Source organism: Corvus kubaryi, unplaced genomic scaffold (assembly GCF_017639235.1).
Source record: "Corvus kubaryi isolate FWS band 111438036 unplaced genomic scaffold, C.kubaryi_AGA036_p1.0 37300, whole genome shotgun sequence".
Classification (NCBI taxonomy): domain Eukaryota; kingdom Metazoa; phylum Chordata; class Aves; order Passeriformes; family Corvidae; genus Corvus; species Corvus kubaryi.
This window is the reverse complement of record NW_024581093.1, coordinates 6,119,045-6,144,400: the sequence shown is the minus strand read 5'-3', so window position 1 is coordinate 6,144,400 and position 25,356 is coordinate 6,119,045. Positions and strand designations below refer to the sequence as shown.

At 49.1% G+C, this 25,356-nt stretch overlaps 1 protein-coding gene across 8 annotated transcripts in view; it reads left to right on the top strand.

Annotated features, from left to right (window-relative positions):
• Positions 1-731: 731 nt before the first annotated feature.
• Positions 732-25,356, top strand: part of PLEKHG4 (pleckstrin homology and RhoGEF domain containing G4) — an 86,648-nt gene continuing 62,023 nt past the window's right edge. For 6 of the 8 annotated variants that reach the window (XR_006015895.1, XM_042027303.1, XM_042027307.1 and 3 more), the window contains exons 1-3: positions 732-1,120; positions 14,856-15,053; positions 21,150-23,271. Coding sequence is in view for 7 of the 8 variants with exons in the window: in XM_042027303.1 (XP_041883237.1) it covers positions 1,118-1,120; positions 14,856-15,053; positions 21,150-23,271 (2,323 nt within the window). In the remaining variant the exon portion in view is untranslated. Of the gene's footprint in view, positions 1,121-14,606; positions 14,668-14,855; positions 15,054-20,335; positions 20,432-21,149; positions 23,272-25,356 lie in introns of those variants that run through there. The other 2 variants (XM_042027308.1, XM_042027306.1) reach the window with 2 other exon arrangements.

Here is a 25,356-nt window from a genome sequence, read left to right as displayed (position 1 = left end):
CAGTCCCAACCGAGGCTGCTGAGACCCTGCACTGCTCAGGCTGAGGAGGCAGTTTCTGGTCCCAGGCCCTGCATCTCGTGCCCAGGGCTCTAAGGTTTTGCCTATGTGTCACTTCCCGCCCTGCTTCCCGTTACACAAAGCCTTTGTGTCAGCAGATCCTGGGATGCCCCGCGGCACCTGCCTCTCTCCTCTCTCTCCGCCTCTGTGGCTCTGCCCTTTCCCGTTGTCACTTCTGGAGGCCGCTGCCTGCCTGTTTGGTGACCTTCCCCACTGCTCGGGCAGTATTTTGGCCCCTGGCCATCTTAAACAATTAATGGAGGGGTGGAGAAACTTGCCGTGTTAAATTACTTCCTCCTTTGGGAGGGGGTGAGGTCTCCACATCTCTCGCCCGATCCCAATGCAGTTTGTTGCTGTTGCCTGAAGCGGTCACTGCTTTCTGTTTTCCTTCTAGAAGTCAGAAAAACAGTATTTCAGAGCGATCTCCCTGTACTTCTCGGCATTTTACTTAACCTGCAGCGGTGCCTCAGGATCTCGTGGAGTTGAGAAACTTCTCTGGACTTAGAGAAAAACAAGCCGAGAGGAGGCGAGGGGGGAGGATTTTGCTGGAAACCTCTTTGGGAAGCTGGAGACCTTCTCGGGATGCCTGCCTTATTCTCCTCTAGCAGTTCTTTAGATCTTCCCGGGCGAAGGCAGCTCCCTGCCACGACGCGTCTGCATTAAGCAGGTCTGTGCGGCGGGCCAGGCGCTCTGAGGGACGCGGACAGCAGCGATGCCGTCAGGAGCAGCCCGGGAGCGCTTCTGGCTCTGCCGGTGTCTGTAAGGTCCCCGCAGGGCTGGGGGATGCGGCACTCTGCTCTCGCTATGCCCCTCTGCCGTCTAGCGCTGGAGTTGGCTGTCAGAGAAACCTTCGAGGTCCCCTGCTCAGCCCCGGTAGTGTCATGAGTTAGATTAGTTGGAGCTGTGCTGGGGGCGGTGAGGGCTTGGATTACAGTCCAGAACTCAAAGTGCTTCGGTGGTTCACGTCGGAGGGGAGAGGAGACGCCCCGTCGCACACATGGAGGAAAAAGAGAAAAAACGCTGTCTTTGGAAGTGAGGGGGAATAAAGGAGGCCGGGAACATGGTAAGGAAATGTCTGCGAAGGGCTCTTGCCCTGGGCACGAGCAGGGCTGTGCGGGATGAAGCTGCTATCGGGGCAGCCCGCCCGGAGCCAGCGCACGGCGCTAATGCCGGGAGTGGGAAACAGCTCTTTTGGCGTTTCCCGTTACTCGAGTGGCACACTGCACTCTTGGTGCCAGTCCTGGGCGGTGGTTGCAGGGACACGGACTTCTTGTTGGCACTGACCCCTGCGAGGTGCCTATCGGGGTACAGCGCTGGAACGAGAAGCTGGGATGGGTCAGTTCCGGCAGAGCCTTGTCTTTTGTGCTGCCTGGATGCTGGGCTCTCCTCCTGCCCTCACTCTTTGCCAATCCTGCTCTGTGGCTGTGGGCATTGCCCTCTTGCAGAGCCTTTTTTCCTGCCCAGGGTGGGCATCCAGAGAATCCCTGGAGCTGGGCACAGACCCTTCCTTTTCAGTGGCAAGTTCTGCACGTGGGAATCCTTGTTTGGAGAGGGGAAAGGATGGTGAGCCCAGTGGGCAGCAGAGCACCCAGACTCCCTGGGAGTGGCTGCAGGGCCATCCCCTGCCCAGCCACACTGGCACTGCCCTGCAAACAGAGGTGCCCAGCCCTGGGCTGTCAGCGGCTGGAGGGATTGCTGGCCCTGTGGTGACATCCCACTGAGCACCAGTCAGCTTTGGATGGTTTGCTCCTAGGTTCAGGCTGAGATCCATGTACCCAGCAGCCCCAAATCTCCTGGAGGTGTCCTGCTATGTCATGGGCCACTTCCCCACAGCAAAGGGAACAAAGTCCATGAGGGGGACAAACAGCTTGCGTTGCTGCTGTGCCTGGCAGTGACTTGCTCTTTCTTAAAAGTTCAGCTTCTGAGTCTGGAGAAACCTGGCTTTAATTGAAGGATGAATTGACCAACTTCTGGCTTCTGCAAGTTGAGCTAAGTTTATAGACCCATGCCTTTTTCCTTTGCCACCCTCCAGCTCCTCTGCAGAGAATCCTGTGGGGCTCTTTACCCTCACATGCCTGTCAGAGCTATGGTATACTCTCCTCTGCCATCCTTCTGTGGAGGCCTACAGGCATCTCATTTCTACTTCTCCACCCCAGTCAGAAGACCTCTTTCCCTCACTCCATGCCTAGTGTGTTCCCGGCAATTTTTGGTCTATGCAGTTTATATTATGAAGTTGAAATTGAAGGAGGGCACTGTTTGGGGTTGTGCAGGGTTGGTGCCATCCCTTATAGTCCCATGGGCTGCATTTTGCCATATGGGCTGGAGTAGTGCTTGTGAAACTCTGCCCTGGGAGGCCTGAGGCAGAGACTGGCTGCTGCTACCCTGCTCTTTCAAGTTGGAGCTGTCTTTCTGATTCCCAAGTGCTTCAGCCCCAGTTCAGGTCCTCCTTGATGTTGTTTTAATGTGTGATGCAAAAGCTGTCAAGCCAGGGGCCTTTGTGTGGAGCAGTCCAGATGGTTGGGCATTCAAGGACCACGTATCCCTGCTGAGGAGGGATCGTGTGCCTCTCAGGTGCTGAGTGCAGCTGGAAGGAATAGGAACCAGAGGCCAAGCTGCACCAGACTCAGCAATGAGTGCAGGCCACATTGTGGACACCTCTGGTCCATGGCAGGTGTCTGTTCTCAATGTTGTGGTAGACCAAGCTGCATTTTGGGAGGTGCATTTCTGTGCACCACTAAGTTGTGATGGTAGCTCCAAGCTGTTCTGACGGACTTGAGTTTTTTGTGTCCTGGTAAATCAAGCAAACCCTGCAGGCAAAAGATTTGGATCTCAGTGAATGTGTGTCAGTCTGCTGGCTTGCAGGAGACCTTCCATGGCCTCCAGCAGTCTGCAGGACTCTTGGAGACTTGGCTCCTGATGGATGTCTGGCAAGGCACAACTGCTGGCTGCCCTGCTCTGTGTGAGACAAGTGATTCCTCTTTATGGGGTTTCAGTGTTAGAGCTGATGTGTGTATGGGTACGTAGGGTTGTGGCAGCTGGGAGATGCCCAAAGCACCAAATGGGTGAGACACATTGGGCCAAAGTAGCCCACCTCCACTAGAAGTGACTTCTGCAGCTGCAAAAATGCTGTAGTGAGAGCAAGGCAGGAGCCTGGCTGGGCTCTGTCTATCTTGCTCACCCATCATGGCTTTTGTGACTTGGGATCTATCTTCCTTCCCTGGTATTCCCAGGATTCACCTTTCCTGGTGCTTCCTGCAGAGAAACTCTGGTGGCACCTCTATGCTGGTAGGAGAGAGGATGGGTTTCAGCAAAAAATAGGGTCTTTTATCCTCCAGTTACGTCTTCTCCCAGGGTGGGAAGGAAATGAGTCTGGGAATCACAAAGAGCTTTAAGCATTGGGGATCTTCTTTCTTTATTTCTGTGCCAAAACCATGAGCAAGATGTTGGAACACAGACAAAGTCCAGAGACATAATCCTGAGCACATGGAAGCAGTTTGAAAGCACCTCCTCTGGGGTAACAAGGTTGACAACTTGCATTTTGCCTAGCCTCTTTTTAAAAGTACTGGGCAGGTGAACATGCTGTTCATTGTAACAATAAAAATAATGGCTAAATGCAAGTGACAGGCCAGCTGCATCCAGGTATCTCCACACAGGAATTGCCAAATGTATTCTAGTACCACATAGGAATGCAAGACAGCAGATGCTTACGGTGAGACAACACAGGTGTCCAAGGAGGACTCTATGCTGAATATCAGCACTAATTTTCTGAAAACCAGCATCCTGTAGCATAACCCCCTCTGGCAGTGCTGCTGGCCACCTACTCCTGTGGGCAGTTGGCTCTGAGGGTATACCTTGCTAGCAGAAGAGATCATAACATGAGAGCCTTGTCAGCATTTTGTGGCTGGTCACTTCAGACAAGATAGCCAGCATGTCTGCCTCTAAATTCTAGAGCACAGGCACAGTACTCATCCCACAGAGCCTCATTTTCTAGTTGCATCTCAAATGTAACCCTGTCTGCAACCAATCTTTGTAAAACCTGAACCATCCTACAGGCTGTGCACAGCCTTAACCTGAGCATTGGTGCTGAGTGTGGGTGGAAGTCACATCACAGGGGCTAGAGGCTTCTTTAGCACTCAAGTGTGGAAAAAATCTCTGTTGAAACAATCAAGGTGTCTTCTGCAGAAAGTATAAACTGAACCCACCTGTAGGCACTCGTACCAGAGCACTTTTTGTGCCTGTTCTTGGCTGTCTATGCATGATGGAACCCCCTGTTCCAGTCCTGTAGAGATCAATGTAGCCAAGGTCTGAAAAAGTGAGTAGTAGCACCGGGACCAGGTATGTTGCTGACTGAAGAGCAGTAAAAAGCAAGGAGAGCTTGCCAGGGTAAAGCTGCCCACTTCTGGCCATGGGATGCTCTGTGGTTTTTGCACCACTCATATCTGGTTTGCAGCTCAGAGAAGTGAGTGGACATGCCCTTGTTGATTCTGAAGGTTAGACCATGCTAATACCTCTCTGCCACACCAAGTGCTTTATCTCTGTTGGCTGGCTTAGTCTTTCATTAAAATATTACCAAAAAAGGGGGCCTTTCTTGTGGTAAGTGCTGGTTTCATACGTATCCTATTTTTTGCATCACTGGACACCAAGCTGAAACTTCCAAGATCAAAGCAGCACAGAATAAATCTGAAAGTCTTTCTGTCTGCTCAGATTTGCCATCCTGCTATCTGCCTGGGAAGCCCAGGATGAACCCTTGCCTCAGCTGGTGCAACCAGCCACTCATTTGAATGGAATCAAATGGCTCAGCTAAAGAGAAGACTTGCATGTGCTCCTCCTGGACACTGGTGGATGTGGTAATCTCTGTGGGGCATTATGGTCACCTGCAACAGGGCACACTGCTGTGGCCGGGTGGTGGTTTGCATGCTGTAGAGAAGGAAAGCTGCTGGAGTTCTGGTGACCTTAGCTAGGTGTCCACCTTGAGCTTTGCAGCCTGTGTTAGGTGTGGCAGAGGCTTTCTGAGCAGGTTCCTTCAGGAGGATACCTTCCCTGAGGCCGCTTGTCAAATCTCAGTGCCTCCCAACAAAACCCCAGCGTTGCTGAGCCTTGAACACGGTTAAAGGGTTATTTGCTGTCTGTTGTCATCTTGCTGAATACATTTACCTTTTGAACAAGGTCCCTCTCATGCTCAGGAGGCTGGTATGCAGACCCGTTAATGGATCAAGGGGAAAAATGCCTGTGGATGTATTCTCCTTTGTGTTTGGGCTTATAACCACCCACGTTTTGGCATACGTCCCTTCTGTGCACAAAGATCTTTTAGAAATTGCTAGTTAAATCTCCACCCTCCTTTGATATGTATGGAAATAATGGGACACGTGAGACTGTTTTCTGTTTGGAAAAAAAAAAATCTATAAAGGGAGTAGCTTTAAAAGCCTGTGTTCACCCCTTTCTAACTCGGGAGTTTAATGAAAGAAATGCCCTGAATTTATGACTGATTTACTTAGCTTTCTGGGAAGCATGCATTTAGTGCTGTATCCAAATATAGGGGAAGTGTTTTCATCTGAATCTGTCCCAGGTTTGCTGCTTAGGGGCAGGAGGAGAACTTGAGCACACATGTGTCTGTTCCCCAGTGAGCTCAGAGAGTTTTGGAACAAATCTTGGTCCCTCTGACCAGGAACACTTCTCCCTTCTTCAGCACAGACTGATGCTTCTTGGAGTGGCCATGGCTGAGCTGGCATAGCCATGGATATCTCTGAGCTGCCTGCTCTGTCCTTCTGGCTCATCCTTCCTCACAGCCTCTTCCTAAGACGCATCTGATCACTGCTGCTGGATGCTTTCTCCTGTCAATGGTGTGCAGGGATGTGCTCCTCCAAGGAAGGTCCTTCTGCACTTACTGTTTTCTCATGCACTCAGCCATCCCCTCCTGGAATTGCATCTCTGCTTCAGAGCAGTTTCTGTCCCTCTCTGACATAGCAGGACTTGTATTTCATGAGCACATGGTAACACAGTGTGTTTAAGGCCAAAAGGAACTATGGCTCATCTGTTATGGGATATTGGGACCATAGAGTGTTACCTAGCTCCCATATGGAGTCTGGGAGCTCTTTAACTAAAACTGGATCATTTTTCTGTGGCATCCACCCTCAATTATGGAGGTTGCAAAACATGGAGAATCCACCAGCCCCTATGGGAATCTGTCCAGCAGCTCGTGCACCTTGCAAAGGGAAGGGGTGAGATCTGAACGTGAGTCCAGAATGTATGTATGCAACACTGGCACAGAACGAATAATCTAAATACTGACCCCATGAAGATCGTTTTTGGCACTCATCAGCTGGCCTGATGAAGGATTATCATTTTCTTTTTGAGCACAGGCGGCTGCCCATCTGCTGTAAGATGCCCCCAGATGGGTGTCTGAACACAAGGGGTTGGCTGTGGCCTAATACCTCTGACTAAAAGGTGTTAAAATGAGCTGATCTGTTTGGTGAAGAATTTACTTAGTGTATTTTACAGCTGGCTGGTATAAAGAAATCTCTCATCTGCCTGGAGTGCCCTATTAGTTGGTACCCATTAGACAGAAATGAGAAAGGGCACAACATGCTGCTGCTTGGGTTGGTTTGCCAGATGGATGCCAATGCCTGAAGTTGAGAGCAGAGCAAATGCTGTCACTAATAATACAGTGAATGAGCTCAAGCAATTTCTTTTGTTGGATAGCAGAGAGAAAGGTTTTTAGTGCACTTGCAGAAAGAGCCCTATAAAGAAAGGGAGTCAGCTGCAATGTCTCAGGACTTGTCTTGTATAGAAGTGGCCTGTGAAATTCTTGGCTCTGTCTGTGATATCTAACCGGATTTAGCAAGCCTTGTCTGAGCCTGTTGTAGGAAAATGACATTTGGAATGTGGAGGTCCTTGGCTGGACTGTGGCATATGGTGCCACGGCCAGAGTGTCGGTGCCCAAGGCAGGGCAGCCTGTGCAGTCTGGCAGTGGGAGTGAAGAGGCGAGCTCCAGGCAGTCTCGAGGAGGTGGGAAGGTGCACACGGCTAACAACGGGCAGTCAAACTGTGGCTGCCAGTGCTCAGGCTCTTCCAGCATGAGTCTGTTGCTGGGAAGGTTGTTCTAAAAGTACCCAAAGCTTTGTATCACATGGAGTACAACCTGGTTAATTAATTGCATTATTAGAGCTATGCCAGTGATATTTAAAAAAAAAAAAAAAAAAAAAATCTGTGCTTAGACAGTTATTTCAGATTAAGGACTTAATCCCTTGATTAAACTAAAACAGATTAAGCTGGTGTCCAGCTGTAGGATGATGTTTTAAACACAACTCTTCTCATCCACTTGCAGGGCCTTGCTTCAGCTGGAAGATGTCTGTTTAAGGACAGGGCTTTGATCTGTTCACTCAGCTGCCCTTTAAACACCTATATCATCTCCTTGATCTATTTCTAATAGAAAGTAACTGGTCTTTGAGAGCAGGGCTCATGTGTTGCTATGGATAAGACCTACCTCCTGCTCAGTACACTGAGAACTCGTTTGGGAGCAAGACATGTCCCTGTGAGGAAATGCTTGTCTCCATTTCCCAGTTCTTCTTCTCTCTGACTAAAAGACAACTTTTTTGGATTGTGGGTCACTCCCACTTTGGCCCCTTTAATCTTCAGCAGTTGTCAGCAGCTCTTCTGATGTGTTGGATGTTGCACAGTCAAAGGAGAAAGTTACAAGCTCTCTTCCAGAAAAGCTGGAGTACAAAAACCTGAAGGGTAGAGGGGAGTAAGGTGAATTAGGGGGAAGGTGCTGTATTAGACCCAAGTAAATAGGGGTCTTGTGAGCTGGGGAGCAGGCTCAGGTGACCGGTCATGTTCCATATGATAATGCCTGTGTTGGGCCACCTGCAGTGTGGTGCAGAGCTGGGGATGTACCTGAACTAGGCTGCCCCTGCTGCCTGCTATTCCCTGCCTTTTGCTCCAGTGTAAGGACAGCATTGCTGTAGCCGTGCACTCCAAAGCTTAAAGCTCACAGGAGATCATGCTTCACTTTCAAATCAACCTGGGGCGTCCCTCTTGAGTGAAAACAAACCAAGCCTGAGCTTGGGGAGATCACCCAGCTTTGGGCCTGCCTTTCCCCAGCTGCGCACGCCCAGACCTACAGCATGCGCAGAACAGGGACCTCGGAGCTGAAAAGCAAATACATCATTTTCCCCTTTGTTTAATTAAATGAAAGATCATGAGTTAATCGCTTCCAAGCGCTTGTTTTCCTGCAGTGCCTGGAATGATAATCCTGTGTGCTGCCCAGTAGGAGCTGCTTTGGCTGCCGCAACCGCGTCAACACGGAGTAGGGCTGGGAGAACAGAGGGAGGCATCTGGAAATGATTCTCTCAGCTCTGTCTGCAGAGCACCACTCCCTGTAAAGCTGTAGGAGCTGGTTCATCCACAGGCTGTGGAGCAGTCCTGCCTGCCCCAGTGACAGGGGAGCTGAGCTAGGCTACAGCCATGCCCCCTCTGCAAGGGATGCCATGGCAGCATGCAGAAAGCAGCTTGCTTTTGGAGGTACAGCCCTTCAGCAAAGCTGGCCTGGGTGAGGCTGTAAACACTTGCCTCCCAAGTGGAACTGGGTGCTGTGCTTTTCTCCCTGGAAAGCCTAAAACAATAGCCCAAAGAGCAGGTAGAACTGTTCTTGGTTATCTCACAGGAAGGTGGTGTAATTACAGGAGTGGGAATGCCTACCTTTACAGCTGCACCACTTAATAATACATTATTTTATCCAGAGGAAGGCAGGGTGCCGAAGGCAAGCGCCCTCTCTCAGCCTCCCCCTGAGCCTCAGAGCGAGCAGCAGAGGGGGGAGCTGGCACTTGCTCTGGGAAGATTTTTCTCTCTTGAACTCATTGCCGCTGTGATTAGAACAGCTCAGGAAATGGGGCTGGGAGGGTTCTCCTCTCTGCAGCAATGGAGTGGGAAATCTCAAATTTTGTCAGAAAAAACAAGCCTTGTTTTTAGCCAAAGACCTTTCTGAACACAGAAATGTCTCTTTTATTTAAAGGCAAAGCAGCCTGTCTTTCGGCTTTGTGTCAGAAAGTGGAAAGGCTTCATGGAAAGCCCAGAGGTCTGTTTTTACTGGAAATGAGGTTTCTCACATCAGCTGAGAGCTGAGCAGCCCCAGCCAAGCGGTGCAGCACAGCAGCCTTTGCTGGCGGCAGGACCAGCTAACCCAGCCCTGCTCAGTGCCTGCTGTGAGCTCCTTTTTTCCCCCCAGTCCCAAAGCTGGCTGGGAGCCATGGGCAGGTGCTGTGTTGTGCTGCTTGGAGCTCTGCCTCTCCCCAATTTTGCTGTTATTTCTACTTTCCAGTCTGGGGTGTGGGAGGGTTGGGTCATTTCTTCCCCTCACCTTTGCACACTCTGGTCTCTCCTGTCCTGCCTTCGCACTGTGTCTTGGCACCTGGGCAAGAGGGGAGAAAGTGGGTGCGTGCAGGACTTGGCCAGGCTCCTGGCAGCCGGCAGAAGAAGGGCAAAGTTGCGGGAGCTCCTGGCAAGGCCTCCCTGCTGAGCGGGAGCCGAGATGCTGGATGACTCAGAGCTGGGTGTACCACGGGCACCACTCGCTGCGCTCGCAGCCTCGCCGGGCTCTGCTCCACTGCCCAGCTATGCTCCTTGCTCTGCCAAGCCACGGCAGGCTCTGGATTTAACTGGGGCACTTTGGGACATGTAGTTTCATTTTTTGGCAGCTCAAATGAGGGTGTAGGTTTTTGAGTGCAGAGCTGTAGATTCTTTAGCTATATTTCTGTTGCAAGATGAATCCTCAGCGTGCTACATGGGCCAGTCCAGCCTGCTGGAAAGGAGCGTTGTCTGCCATAAGTCATGGGTTAGTCAAACTGTTAGTCTGGCCTCACCAAAACAATCTTTTTTAGTAGTCTGCAGACAGCATCTGTGCTGTCAGCAGGGAAGATCTGTGCCTCTTCATGTTCATCTTGACCAAGACTCAATACTTTGTAGGCAAAATGAGCAAAGTGCTTGGGTGAGTTGTAGGGAAAATGCTGCCAAGGCCTGTGGTCCCAGGTGGGTCCAGCGGCATTGCAGCCCTCCCCTGCACTGACTTATATTTTCCTGAGCCACTTGGGTTGCTGTCTCCTGCTTGAAGAGCACAGGTATTCTGATGCTGTGTGAAGTGTGTGTGTAGCCCTGGGGATGATCTCTCTGCTCCCCAGGCAGGCTGACTTCTTGTTCTCCAAGCTTGTAGGAGGTTCTCCAGGGCTCAGACTTAATTGGTAAGCAGTAGGTCCCAAAGAGGAAGAAGTTCAGTCCTGCTTCAGAAAGAAATGTAGAATGACAGGAGTTCCCAGTGGCTGGCGCTGCTATGTTGCTCTCTTCATGCCCACAAAGGTAGGCAGAAAATTCAGTGAGTGCACCTAGAAAAGCCCAAGAAGCTCTAGATGCCTCATGACAGGCTCCTCTCCCATCCTGCAGTGTCTGCTTGCACCAGGAGAAGTAGATGTGTCCCCTGAGCAGGGTTGCAACAGCTTCTGGGCTCCTCTTCTGCCCAGGCACTTGCAGCCTCATTTCTGATTGACTCCTGGTTCTTGGTGCAGTTTGTGATGGAGTGGGACTCTAAGGGCTGAGCAGCAGAACTTTGCCACAGCAGTCTCTATTGTTCTACTTGTCACAGCATCTGTGACTCCTGTGATATGCAGGGGAGGGAGGGCAGCCCACCCACCCCAGTGTTCGGCTGGGTCACCGCAACAAGACCCAAGCCCTCTGCCAGCTGTGAAGTTCTCCTGGGTTCTCACTGCTCCTCCGGCCTCCTGGGCGGGACCATGCTAGGTTGTTCCTGTCACACAGCTCAGCCCGTGGAGCCCATCCCATCCCCATGTGGTGCTTTCCTCTTCCCTCCCTGTGCTCCAGCCCCTGCACCAGCAGCTGGCTCCCAGCTGAGCAGCAGTGAAAGCCAGTTTGGCCGGACGTGACCTTAACCTGGGCTTTATTTAGCGCCTTGATTTATAGAGGAGTTATTTTAAAAGCATGTTTCTCTTTTGGGAGGTGTGGTGGCAGTGAGCTGGAGTTTATAGGTCCTCCCATGCTATTGACAAAGAATCATTTGAATCCCAAGGCTCCTTTTGCTTGGGGAGATGCTCTCTGGCTTGCTTGGAAAGTGCTCCTGTTGGCGTTTGTGCCCAGTGGCTGAAAAGGAGCACATGTCCAGGACCTTTCCTGTGAGAGGGATGTGGCAACAGTGTTGGAGGCAGGGAAACTTGAAATTTGCAGTCCCTGAAGGAGGCCGTTTTTTCAGGAAACTCCTGTGCCAGGCTCTGCCAGCTCTTGGGGGCCACTGTGGGGTGGTTGTAGTGGAAGGGTGCTGGGGCAGGAGTGCCCCCTCTTGTGGATCTTTGTTAGGTTTAGCTAATTCTCCTGCTCTCCAGATGCTGTTCACTCATCCTGGGTCACAGAAGTTTCTCCTCGTGCCTGCTGGAGGTTACATCGCCTGTTTGAGATAAGGGATGGAACCTCTGAACAAGTTGCCCAGAGACTGTGGAGTCTCCTTCTCTAGAGATATTCAAAAGCTGTCTGGAGTAACATGCTCTAGGGGAGCCTGCAGGGGTCTAGGGGGCTCCTAGCATGGTCTAGGGGACCCTGGAGCAGGGAGGTTGGACTACATGACCTCCAGTGGTCCCTTCCAACCTTACTCATTCTATGATTCCATGATGTTGTTTGTAGGTGAGATGGGCTCTAGACTTCAGGTTTATCAGCCTCAGGACCACAGGGCACTATCCCCTTCTCTGGTTTATATGAGTTCTCTGTGCCTGCAAACCCTGTCTCCTCAATGTGCATGGCAGCCGGCCCTGCCTGCAGATGTGTGAGGCTGCCCATCTGTGCTCTGGCATTCCACAGCAGGACCTTGGGGCCTCTTGCAGTCCTGGCTGAGGTGCTTTCCTCCAGCCCCTCTGCAATCTGAGAAATTAATTAGTGCGAATAAGCAACCCTGTTCCTAGGATTGTGAGCTGGGTTAACGAGTCCCTTATTGAAGGAGAATCTGTCGCTGTTGGAGGCTCCAAGCTCTGCCATATTCTACCTTCTGCCATATTTCACCCTCCATCCAGACAGGAGCTATCCCTGCGTGACCATCCTGCATGGGAGCACAGAAAAGCAGTATCATCTCCACGTTCCTCTGCGGCACACAGAGGCTGCATCCGTCCTTGTTCTGTAGCTTCCCAAGGATGCTGGTGCTACAATCCCATGTAGCACAGTGGGATGTGGGAATCTACTTCCAGTTTGGGGCTTTTCCTGCAGAATTAGCAGAGATTGGTGCAAACATCTCTTTCTACCAAAAGGTCGTGGTTGAAACCATCTCTCTATCCCTTAGAAACCTACACAGCTATAATAGCTTTGTGGTACAGTCTAGCCAGAGGGAGATAAAGCCTCTGTGCTCTGGAGTGCAGTTAGCACTGCCCTCTGCAATGGCTACAGGCCATGGTTATTCTGTATTTTACTAAAGAAAGGATAACGTACGACCTGGTTTATTTTAACCATATAAAAGATTTTTGATTTGGTGCCAATGTTAATAATTGTTTTGTGAAGGCTAAGGCAGCAGGAATGGTGTGAGAACCTTACAGCGATGCACTGACTCATGTGCAAATATTTTGACTTCTTTGTTTTATTTGCAACAGTAAATTTAACAGATTTATTTTTGGGAGGGATTGATATCTGAAAGAATTTTGCTCAAGCAGGGCATGGGGACAGAAGATGGCACAAAACCAACTCCTGCTGGTTTTGACTGATATTTTGAACTTGCGGGCTGTGGAGGGTCAGACGGAGATTGTTGTCAAATGCTGCCAGCAGCAATGCTACAGTGACAGTGCCCAAGCAGGTGACTGGTGGGGCGGGAGAGCATCTGTGTGAAGGCCACTTTTGTCTGACTAGGTCACAGGCACTTGCTGGGGCAGGTTGGTGTCAACAGAGGTTATTATTCTTCTGAATGGAAAGTAAATTGTTTAAAACAGCCTTCTTCTCCTATTTTGAATTGGGGTTAAATGCTCATCCCTAGAATTCAGCACTTGGTAGCATGCACATAGGGCTACTGCTTTTGGAATTCTTGGGTTAAGAATATTGGATTAAGAATTCCAACTCAGGATAATCTATGATTCCATGAGTATGAAAAATAGCTCCTTAACCTCCGTTTATCTGGTTGCATTGGCCTTGAGGAGTATTGCAGGAAGCAGCTGGTCTCTCAGAAAAGGTGTGGACACTTTAGGGCCTGCTGCCATCTGGCCTTGCTTGTTGCTGACATCAGGAGAAGCAGCAGAAAAGGTAAGGAAGTAGTACTGTCCCACAGGCAGTGTGTGGTTTGCCTGTCACCAGAGTTCTGCCAGCTCGTTGCAGGCAGGGATTGTGGAGGCATCACCTGGGCATCCTCCCCTCTCCCGTGCAGTCCCACAGGCTGTCCTACAAGGCGGCTTTACATCAGAGCAGGGAGTTTATATTGTGCTTAAAACACCCAACCCTCTAAAGGAGGAACTTGGAGATTGTTAAACTGCGAGAGATGGGAAGGCTTGTGTGAGGAGCATCATTTCTGCTGGGCTGCAGGTCAGTTCAGGCATGCTCTGAGACTGTTGAACTTTCTCAGGCCAGTGGAGGCATCTGCAGTGATGTGCTGCCATGAAGTGGAAGCAGTGAAATGGTTTGTTTCCTCCTGATCCCCTTGTTCTACTGTTCCCGGGTTGTGCCATAAGCTGTTGTGGCACTGCTTTGTTTAACTTCCTCTCCCAATCTTGCCGTGGGACTGAAGTGTGTTTTCAGGCATGTCCATGCAGTTGTTCCTGTTCTACAGGAGGCTGTAGGGCTTCTGGGCCAGCAGCTGAAGTGCTTTTCTTGTTTCTAGTGAAAGGAGGTGGATTTAGATCAGATGAGGATCTGGCCAGACACTTAAGTAAACTTTCATTTGGTTTTGTAGCAAAACTTATTCCCACTGGCTGTAAGTTAGCCGAAGGGATCCCCTCCAAAATAGAAAAGAAAGGAGGGATCCTGATCCTCTCTCCAGATTATGTACAGCTTTATATTTTTTTTATTGTTACTTTTTTGGCAAGCTCTCTTGATTTACACCCATGCAATAACTCAGAATTTGGCCTCCAGCACTGGAATTGGTCCTGACACTCTGGGCAGGCTCTGGCTGGCAGGTTCTCCCAAATGAAGGTGGATGCAGGGATTGCTTCTGATCCCCCTGAACAGGCATCCTAGGTATCACTGGGTGTGCTCAGGGACCACAGGCAGCCCTGTTCACATGCAGTGTGTGAATCCTGGTGTGAGGCATCTCGCACTGCAGAAAGTTCCTGGCACCTGGAGTGGAACCTTTCATGAGAGGAAAACAGCTTTGAATAATGAGGAGTTGCACTGGTGAATGGCTTTCCACAGGACCAAACAGCTCTGGCACCTTATCCTGTGCTGGAACTCCAGAGCGCAGGAGGCTGAGGAGCTTCAGCCCTTAGCCCACCAAGGAGGGTACCCAAAATACGGGGCTGGTGATGCGCCCACCCCATGACTGTCTCGCTCACGTGCTGCGGTGTGGTCTAACAGCCGCCCCACCCCGCGCAGGCAGGAGAAAGACTTGCTGCGTAAGCAAAAGCTGGGAATTCTCGCCGCTGTGCGCAGCACTCTGTGAGCACTCCACTCCCGTTTTGGGAGAGCTTTTTTGTGTTTACCTGGAATCGCTGGTGCCAAAAGAAGCTAGAAAGGACAGCACTTGGTTCCTTTGATCTTCGTTCCTCCTGCATTTGGAGATGGCTGCGCTCCTGGGTGTTGGGAAAATTGTGCCCTGGTACCACTAACACTTTCTCTCTCGGCAGGACTCGGAATCACTGGACGGCTGCATTCAGAGCACGTTATCAGCACTCTACCCTCCATTTGAGGCTACCGCAGCCACTGTTCTGTGCCAAGTTTTTGATGTGGTGGAGAAGACGTACCGTGGGGATGGACTGCACTACCTCATAGACTTCCTGATTCCAGCCAAGCACATCCTGCAGTGCATTCAGCAGGATGCCTGTGTGAGTACATCATGCTCTCTAAGGCCTGTGAAGTCTTTCTTGGAGAGTTTTCTTTTTGCTCTCGTATGCAAAATGGCTGGCAAAAAGCGCTTGAGTAGGTATGGCAGCCTAGGTGGGAGGGCAGGCAGACAATTAGGAAACAGTTGAGAAATTGTTGTTGAAGCTTAACCCTTCAGAGATCAGAGATCGGGTGTGGAGCAGTGCTCTCCCTTTCCATAATCAGGAGCACCAAGGGCTTAAGGGATTCACAGGAAAAGGTTTAGCAAAGTGTTTGCTAGATGTGGCTGACTCAGGTGGCCTCTGACCCCAGCTGTTCCCTGGCCCTGTGGATGAAGCTGTCAGGCTCCCGCCACTGGCAGGATGATGTGCGGGGCAAAATGCTGCCAGTCGGTATTTTTCCCAGAACTCCAGCTCCCCTTTGATGGTTGCTGGAACGGTCACAAGGCTCAGTAGCCCCGAGGAGTCATGTTACATTTACTGCCAGAACGAGTCCAAGATTAACGTGCTTTACTGTTGGGAGTCTAAAATGTTAGAAACAATGAGTCAAACACCTCCATCACAAAACTTGGCTCGAAGTCTGCAAGATGAAAAAAACCCAACCAACCCAAACAACCTAAAATGTGGGTTCGTTCTAACCTTTTTGTCTCTGAATGCAGAGGGGGTGTGTGGCAAGGCTTTCAATTCCAGTCTTCATGGTAGAGGGCAAGGAATTCTAGGAGGAGGAAAAATACAGAACAGAGGCTGAAATAGTGACTCATTTGTTTCAAGGAAGTGAAATACTGGGGGGAGAGACTCATCACACAGGATGGATCCATGTGAGTTGGGCATCTTGAAAGTGTGTGTTTTGGTGCAGCGTTTGTCACCCCGTATTGTCACCAGCCTCCAGCTTGGTGCCAGCCGTCTGCTTTTGTGAGTCCAGGAAGATCCAAGGTGGTGCATAACCTTGGTATTCTCTCCCACTCTGAACACTGGAATAGAAGTTATTCCATCAGTATCTATAGCTGCAGCTTCCAACTCTATGATGCATCGGGTGTTTTTTCCCCTTAAACGGAAAGTCTTTTGTTTCTTTAGTACAAACTGGTAATTATTTCAAGACGTTTCACGGCTTTCCCCAAAACGCCTCCCTTCGCCAAAGAAGCCAAGGTAGCAATTTCCCCACTCCTCGAGATTCCGGCAGCTTCCGAGCAGCCAGCGGTGCCTTGGGCAGGTGAGGCGGTGGAGGGGAGGGAGGGGAAGCAGCAGGAAGCTGGGCCCACAGTGCTGCTGTCCCAAAGGGGAGGTGTTGGGGGCTGAGGAGCGCACGGGGCCGGCCCTGCGCCCACCACGGCGCGCGCTGCCCTCGGGGCACGGCGCGTGGGACACGGCTGCGGCGGCAGGGCGGGCCTTGGCCGGCCGGCAGCCAATGGGAGGACAGCGGGGGCTGCAGCAGCCAATAGGAGCGCGGGGCCGCCTTGACGGGCAGGGTGGCTTCGGTTGAGCTGTTGGAGGGCCGTTGGAGCACGAGGCGCTGAAGTGCTCGGCCCTGACGCGGGAGAGGTGTGAGGGCAGTGGGCTCTGGGCGTCCTGAGGAGGGAGAGAGGTGAGGGCAGTGGGCTCTGGGCGTCCTGAGGAGGGAGAGAGGTGAGGGCAGTGGGCTCTGGGCGTCCTGAGGAGGGAGAGAGGTGAGGGCAGTGGGCGCTGAGGGTCGTGAGGAGGGAGAGGTGAGGGCAGTGGGCGCTGAGGGTCGTGAGGAGGGAGAGGTGAGGGCAGTGGGCGCTGTGGGTCCTGAGGGGGCAGAGCTGAGGCTGGTGGGCACTGGGGGTCGTGAGGAGGGAGAGGTGAGGCCGGTGGGCACTGGGTGTCCTGAGGAGGGAGAGATGAGAGCAGTGGGAGCTCAGGTTCCTGAGGGGGGAGATAGGAGGGCAGTGGGCACTGGAGGAGCTCAGGGTGCTGGTGGCCCACCCGGCTGATGTGGAGCATGGGCTCAGGTGATATGGAGGTGTGGGGGTGTCTGAGGCCTCCTGTGGGAGGGAGAAACCTGTACGGTGGGGTTGTCCTACTTGTGCAGCACGGTTTGGGGAGGTGATGCAGAGGCACGAGCTGTGCTTGGAGGCCTGCCTGGCACTCCCTGGCCGGCCCAGTAGTCACAAGATGTGGGGATGGTGGGGCAGCCGCCTTTAGGGAGGGCTGCACAGGGTTTAGCATTAGATGTTGGGGGCTTTTGGTGAGGTGTGAAATGTCTGGGAGAGTTGTCAGCAAAATGCTTTTTTACTTGGTTGTGACCTTTTCTGGCCTTGACACATGATTTTTCACTTCCAGAGTGGCAGTACAGGGAGATCGAGGGAAGCCCTAGGTACCTTCTTTAGAGTTGGGCCCAGGCTATTCCATATTTTATTTACATGTCTGCTTGTTTGATCTTTTAAATTTATTACTTATTATTGATGAAATTTATTTAATTTGCTTTGGACTCTTCCCCACACCTCCACTGTATGCCCCTTCTTTACAGTCTGAAATCACAGAGGAGTATTTCTTACTAATTGCTTTTTGGAAGTCTTGCCTGCCTTTTAGAGAGTCGAAACAAAAGCAATGCTTCCTCCTTAGTTCGTAGTTCAGCTGCTCCGTGTGAGCAGTTCCTAAACACACTGGAGGGAAAAGAATTAACTCCTGTCTGAATGACTACTATAGAGAGTCTTGAGAGGACTGGATTTTTTGTCAGCCCCTGCAGTGACAAAAGTGTAAATGGCTTCATGAAGTATTGGACAAGTTCATGGGCTTCAGCTGGGTGTGTTAAAATCATCAGTCTGTGTGTGATTCCTCAGGGACTGGAAGGGGTGTTCCAAGGGGGTCTGATTCTGCTTAGCACAAAGTTAAAAAACAGGTTTTGCCCTGGCCTTGAGGTGACATCCTGACCTAAATGGTCTGTTCCGGCTTAACCATCCCTGTAGCTCTGGAAGATTTCACCTTTGTGCCATTTTTGTCATTAGTGCTGAGCTCTTTCCTCAGAGGCAGCTTTATTCCTGGCTGCCGCCACTGGGTGTAGAGGGTGTTCCTGACACTCCTATGATGAGCCTGGTTTGGCTCGGTAGTGTTTGGACAAGAGAAAAGCAAATCCTTGAGCCTTAAAGTGAAATTTTAAAAGGACTGTAATAAGCCGCTTACCATAAACTTCCCTTTGAAGGTGCATTTTGGAGCAGGAGCAGCATGAGGATGCTCCACTTCTAAAGTTCTAAAGCTCTGTAATGTTTAGGCTATTGTGGGACTTGCATTCCTGCTTGGATGTTACTCTGCCTCTTGATGCAGTTTAGACTGTGGCTTTGTAGGGTTTTTCAGGAACTTCAATGCATTCTGCATTTTGGTTTTGGTGATGTTAGTGCTGAGTTTTCTCCTTATGAGTCAGTAGGCAGACAAGTAAGCATCTAAGCAGTGGGGCTGTGTTTTTGAATTTCTTAATGTATGAATGGCCCTCCAGTGGGTTACTCTGCATCCAAATTTTAACCGTATCTCTATGTCAAGTATGTACTGATGGAATTCAGCTTTATGTTTATGCTGCTGCTGATTGCGTCTTTCACTTTTCAGTCCTATAAACTATTATAGTTTGGGAACTGATCTTCTTTATCTGCGTCTTCTTCCCCTGAAAGACCCTTGGTACAGACCCTTGGTCTTAATACACCTACTAGGAGATACTCCACTGGGCGAAGAGGGGTTGGTGTGGTGTAGGGTGCCATGGTATTGTCTCTTCAGGAAAACTGCAAATGGCTCTAGTTTAAAACTTAGGTACAAAATACTTGGCTTGGGCACTTTGTAGGAGCCACAAGCTTTACTGACTGAGGTGCTGTGTGAGTCTTGAGCTTGATATAAAAGTCCATGAAGTACATTTAGCCTAAGGCCTGCTGGAGCCAGAGCAGCTTGTGCAAACTGCTGCAAGAGGTGGACTCTTGGTTTGCCAAGTTTAACTGTGCTGTGGATGAAAGGAACTTACTGATAGAGGCATCTGTGTCTTGCAGATCAGAAAGCCTGAGAACATCAGACTGGAAAGCTTAGCTGTGCTTTTGAGGGAAGTACAAGCAACTGTGTGTTAGGTTATAGGGCTTTTGGGTTCTAACTTAATAGAAAGAGGAAAGAAGGGGAGGTGCGTCTGCTCTGAGTCGAGGTTAGAGTAGAAAGGCAATATTAATATGATCCTTCAAGTAAACGAAAACTAAAATAAGGTTCAGTTTCGTAGTGATACAGCATGAAGGTACATCAGTAGGACAGTAGCAGTAAGTGAACAGAAGTAAAACTGCTGTAACTGAACTTGGCTATTTTGAAGAAATAGGACTGGCAGATCTCCGTCCTGGAATATGGAAGAAGTTACCATATAATGCTGAATGTTTGGTAACAGGGATTTTATTGAATCTGTTAAGTCAGGGCTAGTAACAAAATACAGAGAACAAGCTGAGCCTACAACACAGTGCACTGAGCAAGGACTGAATTAACTGACCCATGAAAAACTGAATAACGTTTTCATGTGATTTGCTCCATGGCAGGTAGTGTCACACCAGCCTGTTTAATAAACCAGCTCTCTCTAGAGAGATAAGTTTCATTGTTTAATCTCTGCCATAAAGGATTTATTATGGAGTCATATGGAAGATTAATTACTGTGTCAAAGGGATTGAGGTTTATGCAAGAATTGCAAGATGGCTGTAAACTGGTGAAAAGGAGGGTGTTTGTACTGCAGGGAAAACAGAGTTGGAGGCAGGAGTCATGAAACACACAGTGCTTCTCATCCAGGACCTTGGCATAAAAAGTAAGAGTATGTATGGCATGTTTGTGGTGAAACCAGCCTAGGACAAACAAACAATAACCTGGAAGAGGAGGGTGATAAATGCATTGCGCAAGATGAGCTCTAAAGCTTTGTAGTTAAATTTTTGTAACAGTAGACTCAGAGGGCAAGCATGTGCCTCCACAAAGTGTCAGGCAGAATTTCTGTTGTGAACTGGAGTTCATCAGTTTGAAAAGAAAAACCAGTAGGTGGCTGGGTTACTGTAGGGGTGTGACTGGAAGATGTGTGGGATCTTAGCTTTAAGGGATGCTTCTAGCACAAGTGCTGGTGCCATTATAGATAGTGTTTTGCAATGCTTTGCACAATGAACAAATGGAACAAAGAAACGTGGTTTTGAGAAAAAGAAAAGGGCATTACAAAGGAGATACTTCAGGCACACCGATGAGATGATGAAGGTACACATGCTAAGGGTGATGTGACATGGGTTAATAAGTCTAAGCAATGGGAACACATCCAGAAAATAAGCTACAGGGTTGAGGAGGAAGAATTACTGATTATGAAGGGTGATTTGGTTTCCAAACCTATGAGCAACTTTGTTTCAGGTGCAAGGAGAGTTATAAATCTGGCTGGGCTGAAGGTAAGGATTGATGAATATAAGAAAGAAATTGCTTTATGCCGGTACCTGTTGTTTCAAGGTGTGTGAGAATCCAGGAAGTTCCTTTCAGTTCTCTGGTTTCTCTGCTATATGGCAAAATAATTGAATTAGTTGAATCTGAATTGTCATACAGAAAAAGATGAAATTAATTGTGGAATTGATGGCTTATATCATGACTTAATTTAAATCTTACCCAAACAGAATCAAGTTCAAAGCACTGAAGTTATTTTTTGAGTTGTGATAAAGCTGTAAATAATTGAGTCAACTCAGTTCAGCGATGAAACTTCAGTTCTTTTACCTGGGTGGGATTTGTCTGAGGCATGGCCTGAGTGCTGCTATGTTTTGGGAATGAGGAAATCGCTGGTATGTTAAGTGTGGTTCCTTGCAGCTTGCTGATGGGACTTGCTGCCTTCTTTCTCTGTGGCTCTGCTGTGCTTTCTTCATTTGCTGCTTCCTATCTCCTGTTTTATCTTTGCAGTATCTTCTTCCCTTCACTGGGAGGTTGCAGCCTCCCAGTGTAACTTTTCCCCACCTGTTCTGCATAGGTGGTTTGTGTTGGTAGCTTTTCTTGTTTCTGCTTTTTAAAGAGAAGACCTCAGTGTGAAAAACTCTGTTCATCTGTTTTCTTGATCTCTCTTACTGAAAAGCTTGAGCTAAGGTCTTTTCCTGGTGCTGAAAACACTTTCTCTTGTCTCCATAGGCTCCATACTGCGGATTGCTGTTTCGCCATGCAGGCTGGCCCCTGTGTATTCAAGAGAAGATTGTAATCCAGCTAGCTTCCATTGACTGGCGAATCTTGAAGCCTGGTGACTTCTACCTGCAGGTGGTCCCCTCTCTGAAGAAGCCTCCACGAATTGTATTGAAATGTTTGGCAAAAGACAAGCATAATGTAGAAGAAGTGGTGATTCCAGAAGTTTCATATACCTCTATTTTTACTCTGGAATGGTTGAGTACATTCAATGGAGAGCGGATGGGTATAGCACTGGAAAATTGTTTACTAACCACTGATGACAAAATATTTCGTGTCCCCTGGGATAAAGTGGTTAATCCTGAATTTATAAATAAACCAAAAATAATTGAAAACAGTATCATCTCTCCAGAAATAACAGAGGAACGTTCGATTTTGTGCCTCCCCACGGATCTTACTGAGTGTGGCTCACCAGACCTGAGGTCTCATCTACAGGAACTAAGTCCAAATCAAGACAACCCTGTCATTAGCAGCACAGCTCCAAAATTAAGTGAATCTCTGGTCAATGGTGTCTGCACAAGTCCTGTGACTCAAGAGAGCTTGAGAAGTGACCTTGAAGGGGAGTACGTTGAGCTGGCAGAAGTTTCACTGCCCAGATTTGGGCCACAAACAGGATCTTTAACCCAGTCACTGGCGTTAAGTTATCTAACTCAGCCCAGAGCACGAGTGAATGAGTCTAAAGGCAAGCACAGGTTTGTTGTCATACAGGATAGCACCTACTCCAAGAACTTAATTCAGTCAGCACTTATGCAGAAGGAGCACTGTCAAATGGACGCTCTGAGCACTTCTACAGAAGTTCTCAAAAATGTCGTTCCATTGGAAGGCAACAAAATGATGGCACATGGAGAACTGTCTCCAGAAGGTCAGCTGAACCCGGTTGATCCTGGAAGCATGGGTGATAACTTTCCTGTGGCTGAGTCTGCTGCTTGCTGCGCAGGAGATTCATCTGCAGTGCAGGAGACTCGCAGTGAACACTCACTGGGTTGGCGATACGCACTGTGCAGCTCCAGCGATGTGTGTGCTGGAGATGGTATCAGCTGCAAAGCACAAGTGCCTGGTGCCCCTGGAAACATGGAGGGACAAAATGATGGACCTAGTGAAGATGCTGGTGTTGAAACATTGGAGCACAGCCCAGAAGTGATTCTAGATGCTACTGCTGCTAAAGAGGAGGTGATGCGAGGAGTACACACAGAACCACTGATGGAGGGTCAGAAGGAGGTGACACTGATGGATGCTTCTCCTGTGTCTGTCCTAGGGCCTTTGGGACCATGTTGCACACTGAAGGAAGATTCTGATATCTCTTGCCAGGGTGTCAGTGGAAGTGTTGAGCCAGCGCAGGTCACTGCATTGCCTGAGAATTCAGATTTAGGTGTGGAGAGAGGCTCTCCTTCAGGGAACGTGGCAGATGTAAGTGCTTGCTGCAGTGATAATGAAGCAAATATCAGTTCTCCATTAAATCCTCCAGAACAGAACCAAGGAGATGTACATGAATTTGAGGTGGGAACAAGGGACAGCCAAGAAGAAATGAAAGAGTCTGAAGAAATGTTGACTATAAATGATAATCAAACTAGTCATAGTCACTGTTCTGTGAAAGCTCCAGTGGATGGAGCCTTGTCAGATGGTGAAGAGCAAGAGCATAAAAAGGCTGAAGAAGCCATACTGCTCCGAACTGCCCTGTCAGCAGAGGGGGATCAGATCGCAGAACAAGTAAATAACAGTGACTTGTTGGGTCCCAATGCACAAGAAGATGACTCAAGTCAGTTCAAAACACAGAGGTCTGGAGGGAGGTTTGAGGAACCACAAAGACTGGTGGAAAACCATGGCTCTGAAAGTGAAGAGAACTCTGTGCTGAATCCAGAGTGTGTTGCAGTACAGGACTTGCAGGGACAGGAGGAGAACCAGGAAAGTTTTTCTTATGAGGAAAGGTGGAAGATTACAGCCTCAAAAACACTGGAATCCATTGAAGAGGAATTGGAGGTTGGACCACTGTCCTCAGGACCTGCTGAGGGGCATAAAGAGCCTGCCACTCTGCACTCCCATCCGGAGGCAGATTCTGGGGCATCATCTCCTAAAGGTACGGCCATTGGATGTTTGTGTGGTTGTGTTTGGTAACATGAACTGAAAGCAAAATCCTCAAGGAGTACTGCTTGAATACTACTTATCAGGCAGGATTTGATAAGTAAATCTGGGAGGCTTTGGGGTAATAGCACAAAATACTGGGAAGTGATTAAATTGTCATTTTTTGTGGCATGAAATGAGCTTTCTCTTCAGAGGTGGGTTTATTGTGGTATTTTGTTTAAAATTTCTTTGCAAATTTACATTGATACAGAGCAAAGTTCCATTGTAAGAAGCTTTTAATTTCAGTTAATCTGATTGCTGGTGACCTCCACCTGCTACATTCATGGTGTGCAGAATGTGTGCAGAGAGACTTGTCTAACTGTACAAGTCTTTCATAGTTGAAAACTGGCTTTAGGAAGATGATTGTGGCAAGAGGAAGCAGCAATGGATGCCACGGTAAAATACTAGCTATGTAATGGGACCTGAAGACCAATAAATATATGTGTTGGTAACTGATTTCAGGCAGCAAACAGCAGAGTTGAGGGATTCCACCCCTCTTCCCTGCCTTCCCCTCCGGCACGCTTTCTTCAGCTTGATTATGTTTCAAGTAGGAGCTGTTTAACTTGAGTGGGAGAGCAGATAAATTAGGCATCTAACTTCAACTCAGATGGAATGTTCAAGCAGGTATTACCCAGATTTCTGATGCTTGGGTTCCTGAGCTGGAGCTGTGCTACTTCAGAAGGAATTGGGAGGGCAGTCCAGCTGTCTGCCTTTTGCACCAGACTGTAGGCAGGCGGTGTGTAACCGCACGGGCCCGGTGTGGGCTTTCCCCAGCTCTGCTGAGTCTGGAAAGCTGCAGCTCGATATGCAGATCACACGGAGGAGCGGGTGTGTGGCAGGGGCGGGTGGAACATGCCATTCCAGTTCAGCAGCTCTCATTCCCTGAGACCCCTGGCTAGGAAAATTACCCAGCTTGAAATATTGGAGTGAGGACTCTTGAAAGGGTTGGCGTACAGACCCGTGTTGCTAGAGCATGTTTCACCCTCTGGGGCAACAGATCCAGAGCTGGTTGTCTTGGGACGTGCTGCCACTGTAATGCTTGCCCCGGTCCCAAATTATGTGGCCAAGAGCTGCAGCATGACTCCATTTGGCTGCACACACAGCTGCTTCTCAAGTGTCCAAATGTCACATTTTACCTGATGTCTTAGCGACCTCCTAATGGAGCTAAATTAGTGTCCATTGATTAAAATAAAATTTCATTAATATTTGTATCAAACTCATTTAATTCCATAGTCAGGCAAACCCAGGGTTGCCAGGCATTTCTAATACTTTTGAAGTGACAAGCATTTCTCTTCTGTGAAATGGGAAGGTCAGCTCAAAAGTTTCTATTTCTGCAGTGCACATCTCTATGAGCATCTATCACCATGAACAGAAAAAAGAGGATCACCTTCTGCCTGTCTGTGGGCCTTGGGGGATATATGCTGGGAAGTAACTGCGCTGTGGGTATCCATTCCCCTGGCCAAGCTGAACCTGGCTTCATTTCATGCTTGCTCAGGACTGGGCCTTGAAACACCTAGTCCGTGTTGAGTGCTGGGTGGACACTTTGCTCATGAGTCCAGTGGCTGCTTGTTCAGTGTTCTCATCTCTTCTGTCTAAAATTAGCCAGGTCCAGCTCGTTACGAGATAATAAGTGTGATGTTCTCACTGCTCCAAAGAATAAATCTTGGCCACTGCTGGAGATTTCAGCAGTGATGGACCCCTCTTGGGTACGTGTGGAGTTTGTTTTTAATGAAGGACAATACAAATGATTCTGGGGATTTGACTGAAATAAGTGACATTCGTGCCTCAAGTCTGCTGATGTTAAACTTGGGCATTGCCGTTTAAGAAAAAAGCAAGCCTTGTTATCTCAGTGTTTGTAAAGCAAAAGAAACAACCTAAATCGCCAGGAAAACTACCCAAACTAACCAAATAAACTCTTGAAGGCAAAGGGCAGCTGAAGTATCTTAATACTGGCAATATTTCTTAAACACTATAGCTGGTACTATAAAAAGCTTAATCCATTCAATTACATTTGATTGCTTTGAGATCCAAACAAGCCATC